This window comes from Nothobranchius furzeri, chromosome 7, assembly GCF_043380555.1.
Source record: "Nothobranchius furzeri strain GRZ-AD chromosome 7, NfurGRZ-RIMD1, whole genome shotgun sequence".
Classification (NCBI taxonomy): domain Eukaryota; kingdom Metazoa; phylum Chordata; class Actinopteri; order Cyprinodontiformes; family Nothobranchiidae; genus Nothobranchius; species Nothobranchius furzeri.
Genome location: NC_091747.1, coordinates 72692106 through 72710208, shown reverse-complemented (window position 1 = coordinate 72710208; position 18103 = coordinate 72692106). Strand labels below are relative to the sequence as shown.

General features: G+C 42.3%; 1 protein-coding gene across 12 annotated transcripts in view; it reads left to right on the top strand.

Annotated features, from left to right (window-relative positions):
* tenm3 (teneurin transmembrane protein 3) overlaps positions 1 to 18103 on the top strand; it is a 251798-nt gene that overhangs the window by 192674 nt on the left and 41021 nt on the right. For all 12 annotated transcript variants that reach the window (XM_054751727.2, XM_015954354.3, XM_015954353.3 and 9 more), the window contains one exon: positions 11682 to 11860. In XM_054751727.2, the coding sequence (XP_054607702.2) occupies positions 11682 to 11860 (179 nt within the window). The remainder of the gene's footprint in view (positions 1 to 11681; positions 11861 to 18103) is intronic.

Below are 18103 nucleotides of genomic sequence, written 5' to 3'. Positions count from 1 at the left end.
ACTCCCATTAGCCTAAGGTATCTTTTATTAATCTGTCACACCCTGAAAAACAAGTCCTGTGAAGCAGGTACAAGCAATAAGGTGGCTTACCTCCACTCCTGTTAGGCCAGGGCCGGAGATCCCACTCAAAGAGATTAAATTGTCCCTTAAAATCCAATGAATGAGAATCCTTTTTCAAAAAAGTTTATTCCAAAATTCAAAAGATATAAAAGGGTAAATCCAAGATTAAATATCCTCTTATGAGTATGCTGCGTCTAACTATCTAAGAGGAAAAAGCTACTGTAGACTCTCCGTCTCTCGTTGCCGTGAACTCGCGCTGCGTGCGTGCAAGCGTATCCTTCTACTTCTAACTTGTTCTTATATATGTTCTAAAAACTGCTAAGCAAAGCATTTTCCATTGTATAGCATTTTCATGTTACAAGCACTTTTTCAGAGTGACGTATATATGATTTAACTTTAAGACAACTAAACAATGTAATCTTTAGTCATCTGCGTCACAAGATAGTAAAACAAAGTAATCATTTATCATTTGTAGGACGGTTTCAGATCCTTCTAAAGCTCGAGCTGTCTTCAAAGGGGCTTCACATCCTGTGGTGCTTTCTTCAGTTGGCTCCCTACCTGTCTTCACCTGCCTCGATTTCACTCGCATCAGCAGGCTCCGCTGGGCTCCGCTTATCTTTGCTCTCCATGTGGCCCCTCCCGTTGTGTCCTCTTCCTTTGCCACTTCTGTCTGTGGCTCTGATCTTCGGGAGCATGCGACAACTATTTACAAGATCAGAAATCAGAAGGATCGAGGTGAACAGGTTGGGTGAGGGAGGGATGAAGAAGGAACAAAGTGAGCGAGGTGGGGGCAGACAGGCAGCTGAGGGTGGAGAAGACAGGCTTGTGATGAAAAAGGCATGATGACCTGTTTTTTTTTTGACCAAATGTTTTTGTTGTTGACATATGAAAAATGCAATTTAAATTATACCATGGAGCTACTGTTCAAATACCATACAGTGAGAGTTTGATATCATGAAATGTCTTAATACAGACAACAAAGGAAATGGCATGCTCATCTCCAGTCTAAAAATAAATAAACTGAGTGCAAGCTGAAAATTAAAACTAAAAAAAAGGGTCAGCACTCGAAAAGACTGATAGTAAACACACAGCTGTGTGATGCAAGTCTGTTTGTGAGTGCTGACACTTGAGTGGTGTCTAAAGCATGGCAGGATATTTAGCCAGATTTTGCCCTTCATACAGGTCCTGATTGTTGGGAGGGCTTTTAGGATTCTTGGGACCACCCTGCTGATAGTGATGTCTGAAGAGCAGAGTGTCTCGCAAGCACGCCGGGGGCGCCCCAATAGGAAATCAACAAAATCCACCACGTTGGATTAGCTAGGCCCATATCCTGTCATGTATGGTGTTTTCTAAGCACAGCAGAGCAAACAGCCTGTGATATCTAACCAATCAGAAAGCAAGGTTGAAGCAAGCCCCCACAATGCGGCTCAAAAATTGAGGCCAACCCGGAAGTACCAAAAATTGCAGTTCCACTCCCATCCGCTGGGGGCTGATGTCAGAAGCGAGCAAATCCTCATTGACTCCCATTTTAAAAATACCAATTTCACAGCAGAAATAAACATGTTTACAGCCTGGTACCAAAACATGTTTTTGGTTTAAATGATCTAGTTTACACTCATGACAACTCTGAGGGGGGTGAATTTTTTTCCCACTCTTCTGTTTAAGTGTATTAAAAGCCTAAAATTCTGTATAATTAATGAGCATCAGACCCACGTGACCACAGAGCTAGCTCCGTGGAAAGGCCTCAGTAGAGCCTCGGTCTGGCTTGGAAACTGTTCCGGGATTTTGAGTCTCTGTGTTTGTGTGTTCTTTTTTGGATATTATTTGTGCAATTGTTGGACAAAATGACTTGCTGTGGCATTAATTGCACTAATAGAGCGTCCAAGGAGTCTCCACTTCATTTTTTTCGGTAAGTAAAATTATATTTATGTATTTTAGGTCACTGCCGAGCTGAGCTTAGATTTGAACATGTACTGTTTAACCATGAAATTTAAATGTAATAGGGTAAAACCCAGTGCATTTAACATAATGCTGCACTTTAGAAAATGGGTTGAAATATAACATGTTGGTGGAGCTGGGTTCCGACTATCGGCTTGTGGAGCTCTCGGGAGACCGATGTTTTCCACCCGTTCTCCCCTCCCCGCAGCTCGGCGCATCTCAGATCGCAGCAGCGCTTGTCTGCTGTGCGGCTGCCGGCTTGTGGAGGTCTCGGAGACCTCTGTGTTCCACCCGGTTTTACCCAGCGGTCAGCCCGGCGTATCTCTGACTCAGAAGCTCTGGTGTTGTGCACAGTTAACTCCGGTTGTAGCTAGGTTGCTACCTCCGTTAGCTTAGCTCCCATCTCCGCGTTAGCTTTGGGTTAGCTTCAGGTTAGCTTGTAGCTAGTTCGACCGGGTGTCGTCAGTTGATCCCAGCCTTACAGCCCCACACTCAGCTCCACCTCTCTTCCCTTTCTTGGAATTGTCTTGGCTTGACGGAACCTGTGACACGGTCAAAATGGCGGTGGTGGCCACCTCCCATTTAGCCTACCAGGGCGTCAGATTCGGATAACAAGAATTTGTTCGGGTCAGGCTGAGATAATTTTCCTCTCTGCCTTCAGTCTTTAAACTGATCATTCCAGTCCTTCAGTGAAGCCAATTTTGGGTTTTTAAACCTGTCCATACCATCCGGTGACTCCCTCCGAGATGACATCCATTTTGCGCACTAATACCGGTATCGCAGCTAGAACATTGTCCAGCTTACGATTCACCTCGAGTAACGTCCCAGTCTGAGAAGTCTCCACACGGACAGTGCTTTCCGTGGGTGCGGGTCGCCCTCCAATCACTCCCGTCTTCCCAAATTTCCAGAAAACCAGATATCCTCCCACTCCAATCAGGAGAAATCCAGTGATCATCAGGCCGAATATCCACACGTCTTCGATGTCCTCAATGGACAGCTGGGAGAGGCATATGATCTTCCACTCCTTCCAGGAATCCAGCATATACAGGTGCTGGCCAGTAAATTAGAATATCATCAAAAGGTTGAAAATATTTCAGTAATTCCATTCAAAACGTGAAACTTGTACATTATATTCATGCAATGCACACAGACCAATGTATTTCCAATGTTCATTACATTTAAATTTGATATTCATAAGTGACAACTAATGAAAACTCCAAATTTGGTATCTCAAAAAATTAGAATATTCTGAAAAGGCTGAATATAGAAGACACCTGCTGCCACTCTAATCAGCTGATTTACTCAAAACACCTGCAAAGGCCTTTAAAAGGTCCCTCAGTCTTGTTTTGAAGGCACCACAATCATGGGGAAGACTTCTGACTTAACAGCTGTCCAAAAGACAATCATTGACACCTTGCACAAGGAGGGCAAGACACAAAAGGTGATTGCTAAAGAAGCTGGCTGTTCGCAGAGCTCTGTGTCCAAGCACATTAACAGACAGGCGAAGGGACGGAAAAAATGTGGTAGAAAAAAGTGTACAAGCTCTAGGGATAACCGCACCCTGCAGAGAATTGTGACGACAAACCCATTCAAAAATGTGGGGGAGATCCACAAAGAGTGGACTGCAGCTGGAGTCAGCGCTTCAAGAACCACCACGAGGAGACTCATGAAAGACATGGGATTCAGGTGTCGCATTCCGTGTGTCAAGCCACTCTTGAACAAGAAACAGCGCAAGAAGCGTCTCGCCTGGGCCAAGGACAAAAAGGACTGGACTGATGCTGAGTGGTCCAAAGTTATGTTTTCTGATGAAAGCAAGTTCTGCATTTCCTTTGGAAATCAAGGACCCAGAGTCTGGAGGAAGAGCGGAGAAGCACAGAATCCACGTTGCATGAGGTCCAGTGTAAAGTTTCCACCGTCAGTGATGGTGTGGGGTGCCATGTCATCTGCCGGTGTTGGCCCACTCTGTTTCCTGAGGTCCAGGGTCAATGCAGCCGTCTACCAGGAAGTTTTAGAGCACTTCATGCTTCCTGCTGCTGACCAACTTTATGGGGATGCAGACTTCACCTTTCAACAGGACTTGGCACCTGCACACAGTGCCAAAACCACCAGCACCTGGTTCAAGGACCATGGTATCCCTGTCCTTGATTGGCCAGCAAACTCGCCTGACCTTAACCCCATAGAAAATCTATGGGGTATTGTGAAGCGGAGGATGCAATACGCTAGACCCAACAATGCAGAGGAGCTGAAGACGACTATCAGAGCAACCTGGGCTCTCATAACACCTGAGCAGTGCCACAGACTGATCGAGTCCATGCCACGCCGCATTACTGCAGTTATTGAGGCAAAAGGAGCCCCGACTAAGTATTGAGTGCTATACATGCACATTATTTTCATGTTCATTCTTTTCAGTTGGCCAACATTAGAGAAACAAACATTTTTTCATTGGCCTTTAGAATATTCTAATTTTCTGAGATACCAGATTTGATGTTTTCATTGGTTGTCACCTATAAATATCAAAATTAAACGTAATAAACATCGGAAATACATTGGTCTGTGTGCATAGCATGAATATAATGTACAAGTTTCACGTTTTGAATGGAATTACTGAAATATTTTCAACCTTTTGATGATATTCTAATTTACTGGCCAGCACCTGTATGATATATGTCACCGGGTGTGTCCCCTGTGGACCTGTGGGAGCCCCCTGCTCCATTCTCATTATTGAAAAAAATCTTATCGATCGCATTGAATGACCAGTTTATCAAATCTATGGTTAAAAATAGGGTTTTTCAGAAGAAATGCAGAGAAGCGCTCTGTGGGCAGACAGGACAAAGAGCCTTGGGAATAAGGAAGCGAAAGAGGGAAGCGTCTGTACTCCTCGAGTGCCTAAGGTTTTAACAATAATAGTAGTGTTGCGACCGAGGTCCATCTGAGAGAGATGTGAATCAACCTTTCAGTCAGTGTAGACGGGGAAAAACTCACCTTCTGTTTGTGTAGCAGGTGCATCCTAGTGCTGCTTTTTGGATGTTCTGATGACATATTGCATCTTTTCCGCGAACATCTCATATCACAACAGGCCTACTCCCTATACCTCAACTCTGTCAACTGTCAAGAAGTCCACTGGCTCCTCCAAATAATGTAGTGTTTTAAAATATTCAGCCACTGTTTTAATATTACATTATGATGGATGACAATATTACATCATTGTGCATAACCCAATGTTTCTAGCACTTAGAGATGCTCTAGCTTTGTGGTACAACTGCCGGTTTCCAAGGTTCATGTGAATTTGTCGGGTTATACCTTTCGCATTAAGTCTATTTTTCCGTTGATTTTTCTATGCCAACCCAGACATTGAGGCTCAGGACTGAGACAGCCAATTGGAGTGAAAAGTTGTTAGTGATGTGTCGTTTGTGAACAAAATGGCTTTTAGAGTTGGCTCCGTCTCGGGGGAGCCAAGTCGGAGATTTTTTCCCCTTTCTCGCTCCCTTTCTCTCCGTGTTTAAGCCGCACGTGATTGGTCAATTCGTTGATGAGTCCTCTGCTGCTCATCTGCAGCGAGCAGGAGGAGGAGCGAGGAGAGACAGGCACTGGTGTAAACTCACAGAAATGCGGGAGGAGGAGGGTGAGGAAGGGGAGGAAAAAACAGGCTACAGACAGGTGAGGACCAGATTTGGATACATTTTACTAATATGCACAATTTAAAGGAAGAGTGTGAACTATGCAAAGCAAAAATCTCTTCATCAGGCTCTACAAATTTTATTGTCTTAGTTTTTCTAAGTTGTTTATCTGTAAATAGGCAAGTCTATAAATACTTACTTGATACTTACTTTATTTTTGTTATTTAAAACTTGTTGTGTTGCACTCTGTTTAGTTGTGGATAGTTAGACCTATTTTAAAGAGATACTTTGCAACTTTTTCACATTTTTAAATCATTTTCTTAAGCCACTATGTGCTAAAATGACCCTTTACAGGGTTAATGAAAAGTCACTTAGACCCCACTGCCCAGGGGTATAGCTATGTATATATATATATATATATATATACTGTGTATAGTTACAGGCTGGTAAGAATGTCTTCATGTTCAATCTATACATGTTCATGGTATTATAATTACATATTTGAGTTAACAATGCTTTCCTGTTCTTTCTTTAATCCATTTTGAACACCGACTAACGCGAGACCCACTGATTCATCCACGCTGCTCAGTACCAGAACTGTACTGATGTCACTAATTACCAAAGAAACCAATCAGCTGGCAGAGCTGCTGTTGAGTGTGTGATTGTGCAGAACTTGCAAAATTACATGACTCAATTTAAGGAGCAAAGTAGAATCCAGCTGCTGTTTATTTGTTGTTGGTGTTTATGGAAACTAAACATATCTGCAGGGCTTTAGGCCCAGGTCATAGTTTTATACCTCCGACCAAAGCACTTTAGATCAAGACCTGTTATTAATAATATCATGTGTTCTCCACACCAATCAGAAAATTCTGTATTCTGTTCACAGACATCCAAACCTCAGAAATTAAATACAATAAATAATTAAATACAAAATTTGTAATATTCCTTTTTCATTGAAAGATACGTTATCTGTGGATACTTTTTTATATTTGATATTGTCCAGTTTAAGCAGTTTAAGCAGACATCTGCTTATTTTTAACAGAGCTGAGCTGTGGGAGAAAAACTTATTTAATCTTATTTTCTATCATCTTTGGGTTTAGTGCATTCACTTAATATTAATTATAAAATATAAATAACAGGTCACTAAAGCTTGTTAGTAGCAGCTCACCTCTTCCTTCCACACTGACAGGAGAAATCCTCTCATCAGCAGCAGGTGATCAGCAGTGTGTCAGGACTGAACACCGGCCCGAGAAAAAGAAAAAGAAGACACCGACCTCAGCTGGGTCAAAGGTCACACCAAGATTCCTGACAGACGGTTTGGTGTGAGAAGCAAGCTGACCAAGAGAGTTTCTAACTTTGGGAACCAGCTTGTCTGGGGCACAGATGAGAATTTCAGTCTTATCTTCATTCAGCTGTAGAAAGCTCCCAGCCATCCAGGTTTTAATAGAGTCTAAGCAGGTGTGTAACAGCTGCAGCTTAGACATCTCATGGAGCTTAAAGGAGATGTACAGTTGGATGTCATCTGTGTAAAGATGGTAAGAATCTCCTTTGAAGGAGCTCAGGATGTGCTGAAGAGGAAGCAGAAAAGAAGAGGAAGAGTAGAGGCCCCAGCACAGAACCTTGTGGGACACCATGGGTGGGGGATGTGATAGAGGACCGAAACTTGGAGACGGCCACAGAGAAAGAACTCTCAGAAAGATGAGAGGAGAACCACTCCAGAGCAGATCCTGATAGGCCTACTCAGCCTCTCCAGTAGCAGGTGATGGTCAATAGTGTCAAAGTCTGCAGTCAGGTCCAGCAGGACCAGAACAGAACAGTCCCCTGCATCACTGTGAGTCAGAAGGTCATTAGAGACCCTAAGAAGAGCTGTTTCAGTAGAATGAGCTCTACGAAAACCTGACTGGAAGCTATCATAGATGTTATGTTCATCAAGAGCAGCTGTGAGTTGTTTAGCCACAACCTTTTCCAAGATCTTGGAGATGAACAGAAGTTTAGAGATGAGTCTGAAGCTGCTATGGAGAGAGGCATCAAGACTCGGTTTTTTAAGAAGCGGGTGGATTACAGCATTCTTAAAGTAAGCAGGGACCTGACCAGAAACCAGAGAAGCATTAATTATAGAGAGCACACTGGGACCGATGGACTGAAAAGCACTTTTAAACAAAGATGAGGGAAAGATGTCGAGGGGGCATGCAGAGGTCTTCATAGAGTTAACTAGTTTGGTAAAGAAACAGGAGCAAAGCTATCTAGGATGATGGGCCTGGTTGGAGTCGGGAGAGGCGGCGATAAAGCTGAAGGAGAGATGCTAGATCTAACCTTGTTGACTTTGTTACAGACTGTGAGAACTTTCTGTCTTTCTTTGTGGACAGAGTGGATGGAGACTGGAGAGGCAGCAGAGATAATGCTGCTGATGGTGTTAAACAGCACCTTGGGGTTCCCTTTGCTCGGGGACACCAGGTTGGAGTATTAAGCAACCCTTGCGAACCCAGTAGCAAAGCTAGATAAGATACTGCAACAGCAAAAAAAAAAAATGCATTTTGGCTGACAACTGTAATTCCATAGGTCTAACCTCCCAAAATCTTAACAGTTCCTTTATTGTATTGTATTGTATTATTTTTCCATTACTTGATCAAAGCCACACACATTTCTGCTGAGCAACATTTTATGCTGTGTGGCAAAAAAAGGCAAATCACCTTTTACTTGTCCCCAAAAATACAGTAGATGTACCACGTTTTAAGACAAGTGATCTTATGAGTCCCAGATTAAGCCAAGAAAATATTACATAAAAACTTGGCAAAATATCTAAAATTGTGCTCCTGTGAGCTGCACAACTCACAACATGTTAGCGTTAGTTTATACATTACTTTTTTGGATGCATCTCTACCATATTAAAAGATTCTTATGCAGGTTGAGCCATTCAAGTTTTTTGTTTAGATTCACCTATAGGAGGCGCTAAATGGTTGAAAAGTTTATATTTGCATAACAGCTTGTTGGATTTCCACAGAACTCGGCACTAATGTTCATAACCACACCCTGTAAATATATTTGAAAAATTATGTAAGAGTGGGCGTGGCTTATAGGCCAAAATTTTTTTTTTTTGCTGTTTTACTCATGAAAGAATATGTTATAGACAGAAATTTGCAGATCATATACATAATTGTGTTCCCTAGATCCATCCATCCATCCATTCATTTTCTTCCACTTATCCGGAGTCGGGTCATGGGGGCAGCAGTCTAAGTCGAGAGGCCCACACTTTCCTCTCCCCAGCTACTTGGGCCAGCTCTTCTAGGGGAATCCCAAGGCGTTCCCTGGCCAGGTGAGAGACATAGTCCCTCCAGCGTGTCCTGGGTCTACCTTTAGGCCTCCGCACAGTTGGACGTGCCTGGAAAACCTCACCAGTGACGTCCAGGAGGCATCCTGACCAGATTCCCGAGCCACCTCAACTGGCTCCTCTCGTTGTGGAGGAGCAGCGGATCTACTCCAAGCCCCTCCCAGATGACTGAGCTTCTCACTCTAAGTGAGAGCCCCGCCACCCTGCGTAGAAAACTCATTTCGGCCGCTTGTATCTGCGATCTCGTTCTTTCTGTCACTACAAAAAGCTCATGAATTAATGTCATCATTGTTAATATTTTTAATATTAATACAAAAATTTGATTGATTGGGCTGTCTAAATTGCCCATAGGTGTGTGTGTATGTATGTATGTATGTGTGTGTGTGTATGGTTGTTCCACCTGTGTGCCTCTGTGTTGCCCTGCGATGGATTGACAGCCTGTCCAGGGTGTACCCTGCATCTTTGCCTGGGGGACTGCTGGAGATAGGCACCAGCCCTCCGCAAATTTGCATGGGCAAGTGGGTACATAAAATTGATGGATGGATAGGATTAATGATAAAACTACTACTAATAATAATAATAATAATAATAATAATAACAATATTGCTTTGGTTTTACATAGCACTTTTAACCACTACTCAAAGACGCTTTAGAAAGAAAGAAACCAGGCAGTAAACAAATAAGAAAAAACTGAAAAAATAAACAAATAAGTCAGATATATTATTGGCGGTTAAATGCTTGATTAAGGTACAGTTTTAACAGTTACTTGAGTTTCTGGAGTGAGTGTGAGGTATGGATATGTTGAGGGAGAGAGCTTTATGGGGTGGGAGCAACTACGACTCTTGTTTTCAAAGTTGGTATCTTTATTCCTGGGTTGGTTTGGTTTCCATTTGTCCACAGCTCACCATGAGCCAATGTACCAGAATTAGCCAAAATGCTGTTTTAATTACTTTTAATTCCTTGACAGAATTTAAAAACACACTCGGAGCAACAGTCAGACATATCCAACACAGCTCCGCTGTCACAAGACTGAGCAGCTAAGCTCAGAAGAGCACCTTTTCTCTGTGGTGGATGACACCGGGTTCTGCCAAATCAAACCCTCTATGGGTAATAAAATAATATATCTAATAACGTAACGACTCGTGTTACTTTGTTAGGTTTTCTTTATTCTGGCTACTGTCTGCAGTAACCCACAGCTTACAACTTCTCTATGTATCTACAGAACAGTTGGTGACAGAGCAGCTTTAGGATAATGCAACAGCTGCTGACCGGAACCAGAAACAAATTCCCCTTCAAAATAAAACTAAAATTATAACATTACTCTCATTTTCAAACCGTTACAATACTACACTGCCCGGACCAAGAAAAGGTTGCTAATTTTAATCGGTCACGCTGACCTTTTCATGCAGGCTGAACATGAAAAAGTCTCCTACACCTATCTCCTGCATTAGCTTATAAAATAGATGGTGAAACTCTAGGATTTGAAATGCCTGACAGATCTACATCACACTGTCACTTAACATTCATGGACTCACCCATCTTGACTCAGGAAGTCTGTTGTTGGTTTAGCATCTAGCAAACAGTAGAGAACGTCTTGGCTAGCAGAGGCTAAGCATTAGCATTAGTAATTCCACCACATAGCTGAACTCCATGCTTGTGTTGTTTCTGGATATAAAGCATCAACGTTGGAGAGCAAATGGAGTCGGTGGTAGAGTCTTGTTGCTGTTATCCAGTCAGAGGCGAGATGTCCAAATATGAGGAAGTAAGACTCCAAATTGTCGTCTGAAGCTACTTTCTTTGTCAGCTAGTTCCTGATTCATGCATATTTGTGCATATTTACAGTAATCCCTCGTTTATCGCGGTAGATGCGTTCCAGACCTGGCCGCGATAGGTGAAAATCCGCAAAGTAGGGACTCCCAGCATGCCCCTCGCGGGGATTCCCTACACGTCGCACCTACGTCACAAACCGCGGCTATAAACGGAAGTCGCCTTTCCAGCTCACCACCCAGTCATCGTTTCTTCAGATTCATGATCAGAGTTTCCAACCTACCGATCAATCCAACGAACTATCAGCTCATAGTAAGTTATCTTACTTACTTCTGGAAAGCCCGGCATTTCCGTGTCACTTTGTTGACACTCGAACGCTCGGGGGTTTCCTAGATCAGCCGGCGTTTCACCGACGCTATAACTTCCGCGTCTGTGAAACCACGCTCCCTACAAGCTCAACTCCCGAATCCAGCCGACCTGTCTGACTTACAGTACTATATTGAATTATCGTATGATCACATTCTCTTTTTGTGGTTAAAACTCAAGAAAAAAAATTTTTTTACTTGGTTTTTTTTAGTTTTATTACAAAAAGTGCATTTTATGATGAAATTGATGACAAAAAACAAGAATTTCTTGATATTTCGCATAGAAAAATACCGCGAATCAGTGAAAAATACCGCGAATCTGCGAATTCCCCCTGAAAAATGCTCCAAAGAAAAAATCCGCGAAACAGCGAATCTGCGATGAACGAACCGCGAAGTAGCGAGGGATTACTGTATGTCCAATTCATGTGATTGATGTCTGTGACTGGAGCTCTTTGGAATCTGTATCAGTGATCAGCAGCAAAGAACCTGAGCGGACCATCCCTATTGACAGGTGTTAAAAGATCATGAGCCCAACAAAATGAACAAGTAAATGTGAGGGTTGTGTATTTTCAATTCCTTATTTATCTTTCTGCTTTTTCATTGTAGTTATGACAGTGAAGGTCGTCTGACTAATGTGACCGTCCCTACTGGAGTGGTAACCAGTCTCCACAGCGACATGTCTTCAGGAGCTATTGGAGTCGAAATTGAGACATCAGGGAAAGATGAAGATGTTTCCATAACTACAAACCTGTCCTCGATACACTCCTTCTACACTTTGATGCAGGGTAATGTGCTGACATGGCTATGAATATGATTGTGTGCGTGTGTGTGTTTTCCCTGTTTTAATGCCTGTTGTGCGTCTCAGCAACTTGGGACATTTGTATGTGATTGGTTTCTTTATTTGCGTGATTTGTTGATTTGCAATTATTTGGGATGCTTTGTTTAATGTTTTTGGGAATTTGTTTCTTTCCCTCTGGAGCTCCCCAGATTAACCGTTTTAACATCATTGAACTGGCAGCAGACAGAGAAGGTAGAGAGCAAAGCAATCCCCTACGCATTAGGTATTCTTTTCAGTTGTTGTTCAAATGAAGCATATATAAGGTTTACTTCTTCCAAACTGGATGATTTATTCAGAGAAATAGGACAAAATATGTTAAAGCTGAAGTCCAATGACAAAATGTAAAAAATGTGCCAATAGATCAGCTGTTAAACATCGTAGAACAATGTGTGTGCTATTTCAAAAGACAGAACAAGCTTCTATATATTTCACGGTAAATAAAAAATTTGTTGACATATTTCAGGGTTAGATAAGTGGGGAAAAAGCAATTTGTAACTAGCCCAGTCAGAAAGTGCCTATAGAGCAACACCTTCTCGCACCCGAAGGGTCGAAAAATGACACGGGGTATAGAGACATTTGATTACGCACAAGCAGGTGACCTGAACAGGTCCAAACTGGTCTCACGTAAGATCTGGTTGGACCTGTTCAGGTTTACATGGAGCAGAAGGACGGAGTGTGTTCAGGCCATGGGGGAAATGTTGAGTGAAATTATTTAATTTTAATGTTCTGGACACACTGTTCTGGTTCAGACCAGTGCTTGAAGTGCAAAACACACACACACACACACACACACACACACACACACACTGCATTATGACGCAGAGGGACAAAATTGTTTTTTTTTTCAGGTCTTTATCGTTTTTTGTTAAGATTTAAAAATATGACAATCTTGACATTTAAAAATGGCATACTGGTAAAAAGTGAATGCTGTAAAATAAAATACATTTTAATAAAATATTAATTCATTATTTTTACAAGCACAGACGGAGCAACGAGGCTGTGGATGAGCTCTGATTGATTCTTTTCTAAACAGAGCATAGTAAAAACTTGTTTTTACCTTTTAATATGACAACTTTTAGCTAACACTGCAGCCATCCTCAGAACACAGCTGAACATCGACAGTGCTCTGATGTCTAAGGAAAGCTACAGTATTAGCTGAAACCTAAAAAACCCTGTGGATACCCAACATGGGCAGGAAAACAAGAAGAAACAATGGAAAGAAAAGACCAACCAAAACAAAGAACCAAAAAATCTGAGAAACCAAGCCAAAACCATTAATACAGAAAAGATAATAACAGTGATGAATAAACACAACATAAACACACCAACAAAACCATACACTCACTGGCCACTTTACTGGGTACAAGTGTCCAAGTGCTCATCAACACAAATTACTAATCAGCCAATCACATGCTGGCAACTGAATGCATTTAGGCATGTTGACATGGTCAAGATGTCTGCTAAATAATCAGGGAAATGGCTACAGCCGAGCTTTAAACCCTGCTTTTTCCCTTCATTAAGGACATTTTTGTCCATTTGGGCAGTTTTTTTCAATCAATCAATCAATCAATCAAAGCTTTATTTATAAAGTGCCTTCCGCAACCCTGTCAGGAAGCCCAAAGCACTGAACATGGTTCAGTTGAAGGTAAATATATTGAATAAATCAAAAATAAAAGCAATTCAAATTACAAAATACAAATTACAAAATAGGTGAAACATTCTGGTACAGGACAAATGTGTAAAACAATGGATTGAGTGAACCAATGAAAACTGTGAAATAAATTCAACATAAAAGAGGGCCAAAATCAAACATCTTCTGGAAACGCCAAGCGGAGGAGGTGTGTTTTTAGGTGATTCTTAAAGACTGGCAGAGATGGGGACAGCCTAACTGAGGGTGGCAACTGGTTCCAGAGTGACGGTGCTAGGACTGAGAAAGCCCGGTCCCCGCGAGTACGACACCTAGAACGAGGGACAGCGAGCAGGCCTTGGTCAGAGGAGCGCAGAGCGCGTGATGGGGAATGTCTGTTCAGGAGTGTGGCTAGATAGGGTGGACCACCACCCTGGAAGAAATGATAAACAAAGACGAGGATTTTGAATTGTGAGCGATAGCAAACCGGAAGCCAGTGCAGGGAGGCCAGAACCAGACTGATGTGGTCCCGTTTCCTGGTCCCAGTCAGGAACCTGGCTGTGCTGTTCTGCACAACCTGTAGGCGACGCAGTGATGACTGACACAACCCTGCATAGAGAGAGTTGCAGTAATCAAGCCTAGAAATTACAAAGGCATGCAGTACCCGCTCCAGGTGGGCTCTCGACAGCATATGCTTGATTTTTGCAAGGCGTCTCAGGTGAAAGAAACTGGACCGGATCACAGAATTGATGTGAGCATCAAATTTAAGTCCAGCATCAAGTTTCACCCCCAAACTGGTAACAACTGGTTTTGAGTAGGGAGAAAGAGGGCCAAGATCAACATAACGATCCACATTCCTGCTGTTGGGGTGAAAAACAATGAGCTCTGTTTTTCCCTCATTCAGATGTAGAACGTTGGCCATTAGCCAAGACTTCACCTCGTTAAGACAGGACACAAAGGACTGGATAGAGTGACCTTTCTCCTGACACAATGGAGAGTAAATCTGGCAATCGTCAGCATAGAGATGGAATGATAGGCCATGTTTACGAAAGATTGACCCCAGAGGTAGCAGATAAATGGCAAACAAAAGAGGACCAAGGATCGATCCCTACGGGACCCCCAGCGGAGCCCCTCCCAAGATGAAAAAACATCACCCAGTTTAACGCAGAATGTCCTGTTGTGGAGATACGATCTAAACCAGTCCAGAGCAGACCCTTTGATCCCAACCCTTCGTTCCAAGCGATCGAGTAGAATCGCGTGGTCAACTGTGTCTGTCAGGTCTAACAACAGAAGCACCACAGATGTTCCCTGATCTAGTGATAGATAGATGTCATTTAGGACCCTCAGTAGAGCTGACTCTGTGCTATGGCCAGACCTGAACCCTGATTGCCAGAACACTGGAACTAGCAATTACAGTGAAGTTCCGAATGGCACTCTCAAATTGGAACTGCTACTTACAGTGCAAAATTAACACCAACCAAAATTATCACCATTACAACATTAAACAAGAAACTAACAACAACCAACACATTCATAGTAATAAAACCCCAACAAAACACCCTAAAAACACACCAAAATAGAATTTCATTTAATTTATAAAGCACTTTACCATCACTGGTCACAATGGTTCAAAGTGCTGTACACAGGCAATAAAACGACCAAATACTAAAACATAGATAAGAACTCTCAATAAATAAGATAGATTAAAGAGCATACCAAATAAAAATGAAATCTCATAAAACATAAAAAATGATCTATGATACAGCTGCGTGTCATCTGGTGTACTCTAGAAAGCAGACCAGGCAAATGCCTTTGGGTCCAATATTGCAAAAAGAAATCAAACACAGTTGTCATCCTAAGATAGCGAGCAACCCTAACTTTAAATCTTCATACTGTGCTTAAGCTTTGAATCTCGAATGGAAGTTGATTCCAATGTTGGTACTAAAATTGCAAATGCACGTTCGCCACAAGACTAGCTTGGCCCGAGAGACCACCAGTAGGTGCTTGTCAGAGGAGCATAGGACACAAGCTGGCACATATTCTACTAGCAACTCAGCAAGGTAGGATGGTGCTGTCCCTGCCAGGGCCTTAAACACCAAGACCAGTACCTTCATAGCAATTAAATGTTTAACTGACTTCCATTTCAGATCATCCAAAATTGGGGATTTGCACTCCCACTTCTTTATCCCATATACTGTATAAACCAGGTGGCAGCAGTTTGCACCAACTGGAGCATGGAAGTTAAAGCTTGAGGCAAGCCTGCATAGAATGAACTACAATAATCCAGGCATGATAGAACAAAGGCATGCACCACATTTTCCATGTCCTTTTTGGAAAGCATAGATTTGACATCAGCTAGGCGCCTGAGGTGAAAGAAGCTAAACTGAAAACCAGCTACCCACAATGCACCTCATCTGTTGTCTGTTGTTCCACAGTGGGCGGGGTCACTACACTACACAAACTACAAGAAATAAAATGTTTCCAAAAACATGCTTGCAATGTGTTCCAGAGCAGGGAACCGGAGTGTAATTCGTTCTTCTCAGGTCATGTGACAGACAATTTTCAGCAGTTCACCAGTTTTTCAATTGAAACAATTCTAAGCTATTGGGGCGTATCGAGGGTAAAGCATAAAAGCGTGATTGCACAGCACAATTCCGCAATTCACACACATACACATACACACATGCACTGTCAACAAAAGGCAGATATTCATCAAAAATAAGCAATACACAGAAACAGCACTTTATTATATTACACAACTTACATCCATCCTCAGACTTAATATTATATGTAAAACCATTGTAAGCCATGTGTATAAAGCATTTTAATGCATTGTAATGTTACTTAGTACCACTAGATGGCACCACAGCTAATGTGTTTGAGGCCTTGAGTCATGTATTGGCACAGTAGAGAATGCTTCGAAGCACTTCCTGAGGCTTCAATGGCACACCACTAGTCAGGAGCACAAACAACAGAACCAACAGAGAGTAATTAACTGGCAAGGTAGTCATTAGGGAACAGGGATCATGTGATGAATACTGATGTGTTGCAGGTGTGACTGGTAAATGGGGCACTGAGGGCAAAAAAACAAAGACAAAGGGGGTTGTTACAGGTTTTGCTGGCTTTGCTGGCTCCACGAACGATTCTCAGGTGGATTCAATCCCCTGTAATCCAAGCAAGGCTCACACACATCCACAGGCAGCCCTTGCTAATCAATGCTAGATAAATGAAAATGGAAGGAAAGGACAGAGCCTTATTCTTCTCCTTGATGGAGGAAGAATTTTTCATTTATGGCTACGTGGACTACAAAGACATCAGAACTAAAATAGAGGCAGCTAGTTGCTTGATAAAACCAACATAGCTGGCATTTTTCTGTTAAAATGCTCAGTGTTTCCATGTTTCCTTGGCAACGCCAGAGGTCTGCTTCAGCTCTGTTTCTCCACATATTTTATTTAATATTTCATCATTTATGTGTTGTTTTCATGTTTGGTTTAGATGTTTAGAGATTGGAGGACTTTCTTTTTGCTGAGCAGCTGTGAGTTTTAAGAATATACGCTTGTGGTGGTCATGTGACCCTTGTAAGATTTTGTAAGTGGTTACTTTTAATACACTCTCAATAAAATGTAATATTCCATAAAAATATGGATTATCAATGAATCATAAATATTAAGCAATACTAAGGAAGAGCCTAGCTGCCCTGTGGAGAAAACTCATTTCGGCCACTTGTATCCACAATCTCGTTCTTTCGGTCACTACCCAAAGCTCATGACCATAGGTGAGGGTAGGAATGTAGATCGACTGGTAAATCGAGAGCTTCGCCTTCTGACTCAGCTCTCTCTTGACCTCGACAGACCGGTGCAACGCCTGCATCACTGCAGACGCAGCACCAATCCACCTATCGATCTTGCCCTCCAGTTTTCCCTCACTCATGAACAAGACCCCGAGATACTTAAACTCCTCCACTTGGGGCAGGACCTCGTCTCTGACTCGGAGAAGGCATTCTACCCCTTTCCGAATCAAGACCGTGGTCTCAGATTTAGAGGAGCTGATTCTCATCCCAGCTGCTTCACACTTGGCTGTGATCCGCTCCAGCGAAATCTACAAAACACATCATCATAAACGTCATAGATTGGTTGGGTGAACTCCCACACACCCCCCAGGACCCCCCTGTGAATATTTGATGTCACCCAACTAGCTAGCTGGTCACTCAGAAGCTATTTGTTGGATGTGACTAATTCTGGTACATTGTGGTAAGAAGAGAAGAAAGGAAATAGAAATGCCTCCCAAGCTTGCTAAGTCTTCCCCTTTAGAGGAGGATCCACCTATAACAATGTCACTGCTTTCCTCACTTCTTGACCAGCAGAAAGAGTTTTACAAAGAAATGTTGCTGCAGCAGCAGGATAACTTCAAATGTTTCATTCAAATGATAATGGACAGAGGATGGATGGCATCATTATTGAGCTTCAAGGAGTAAAAACTAGTCTGGAATTTACCCAGGCAAATGTGGATGCGTTGGCAAGTGGTCAAAAGGAATTTAAAACACAAATAAAAATTCTTGAAAAT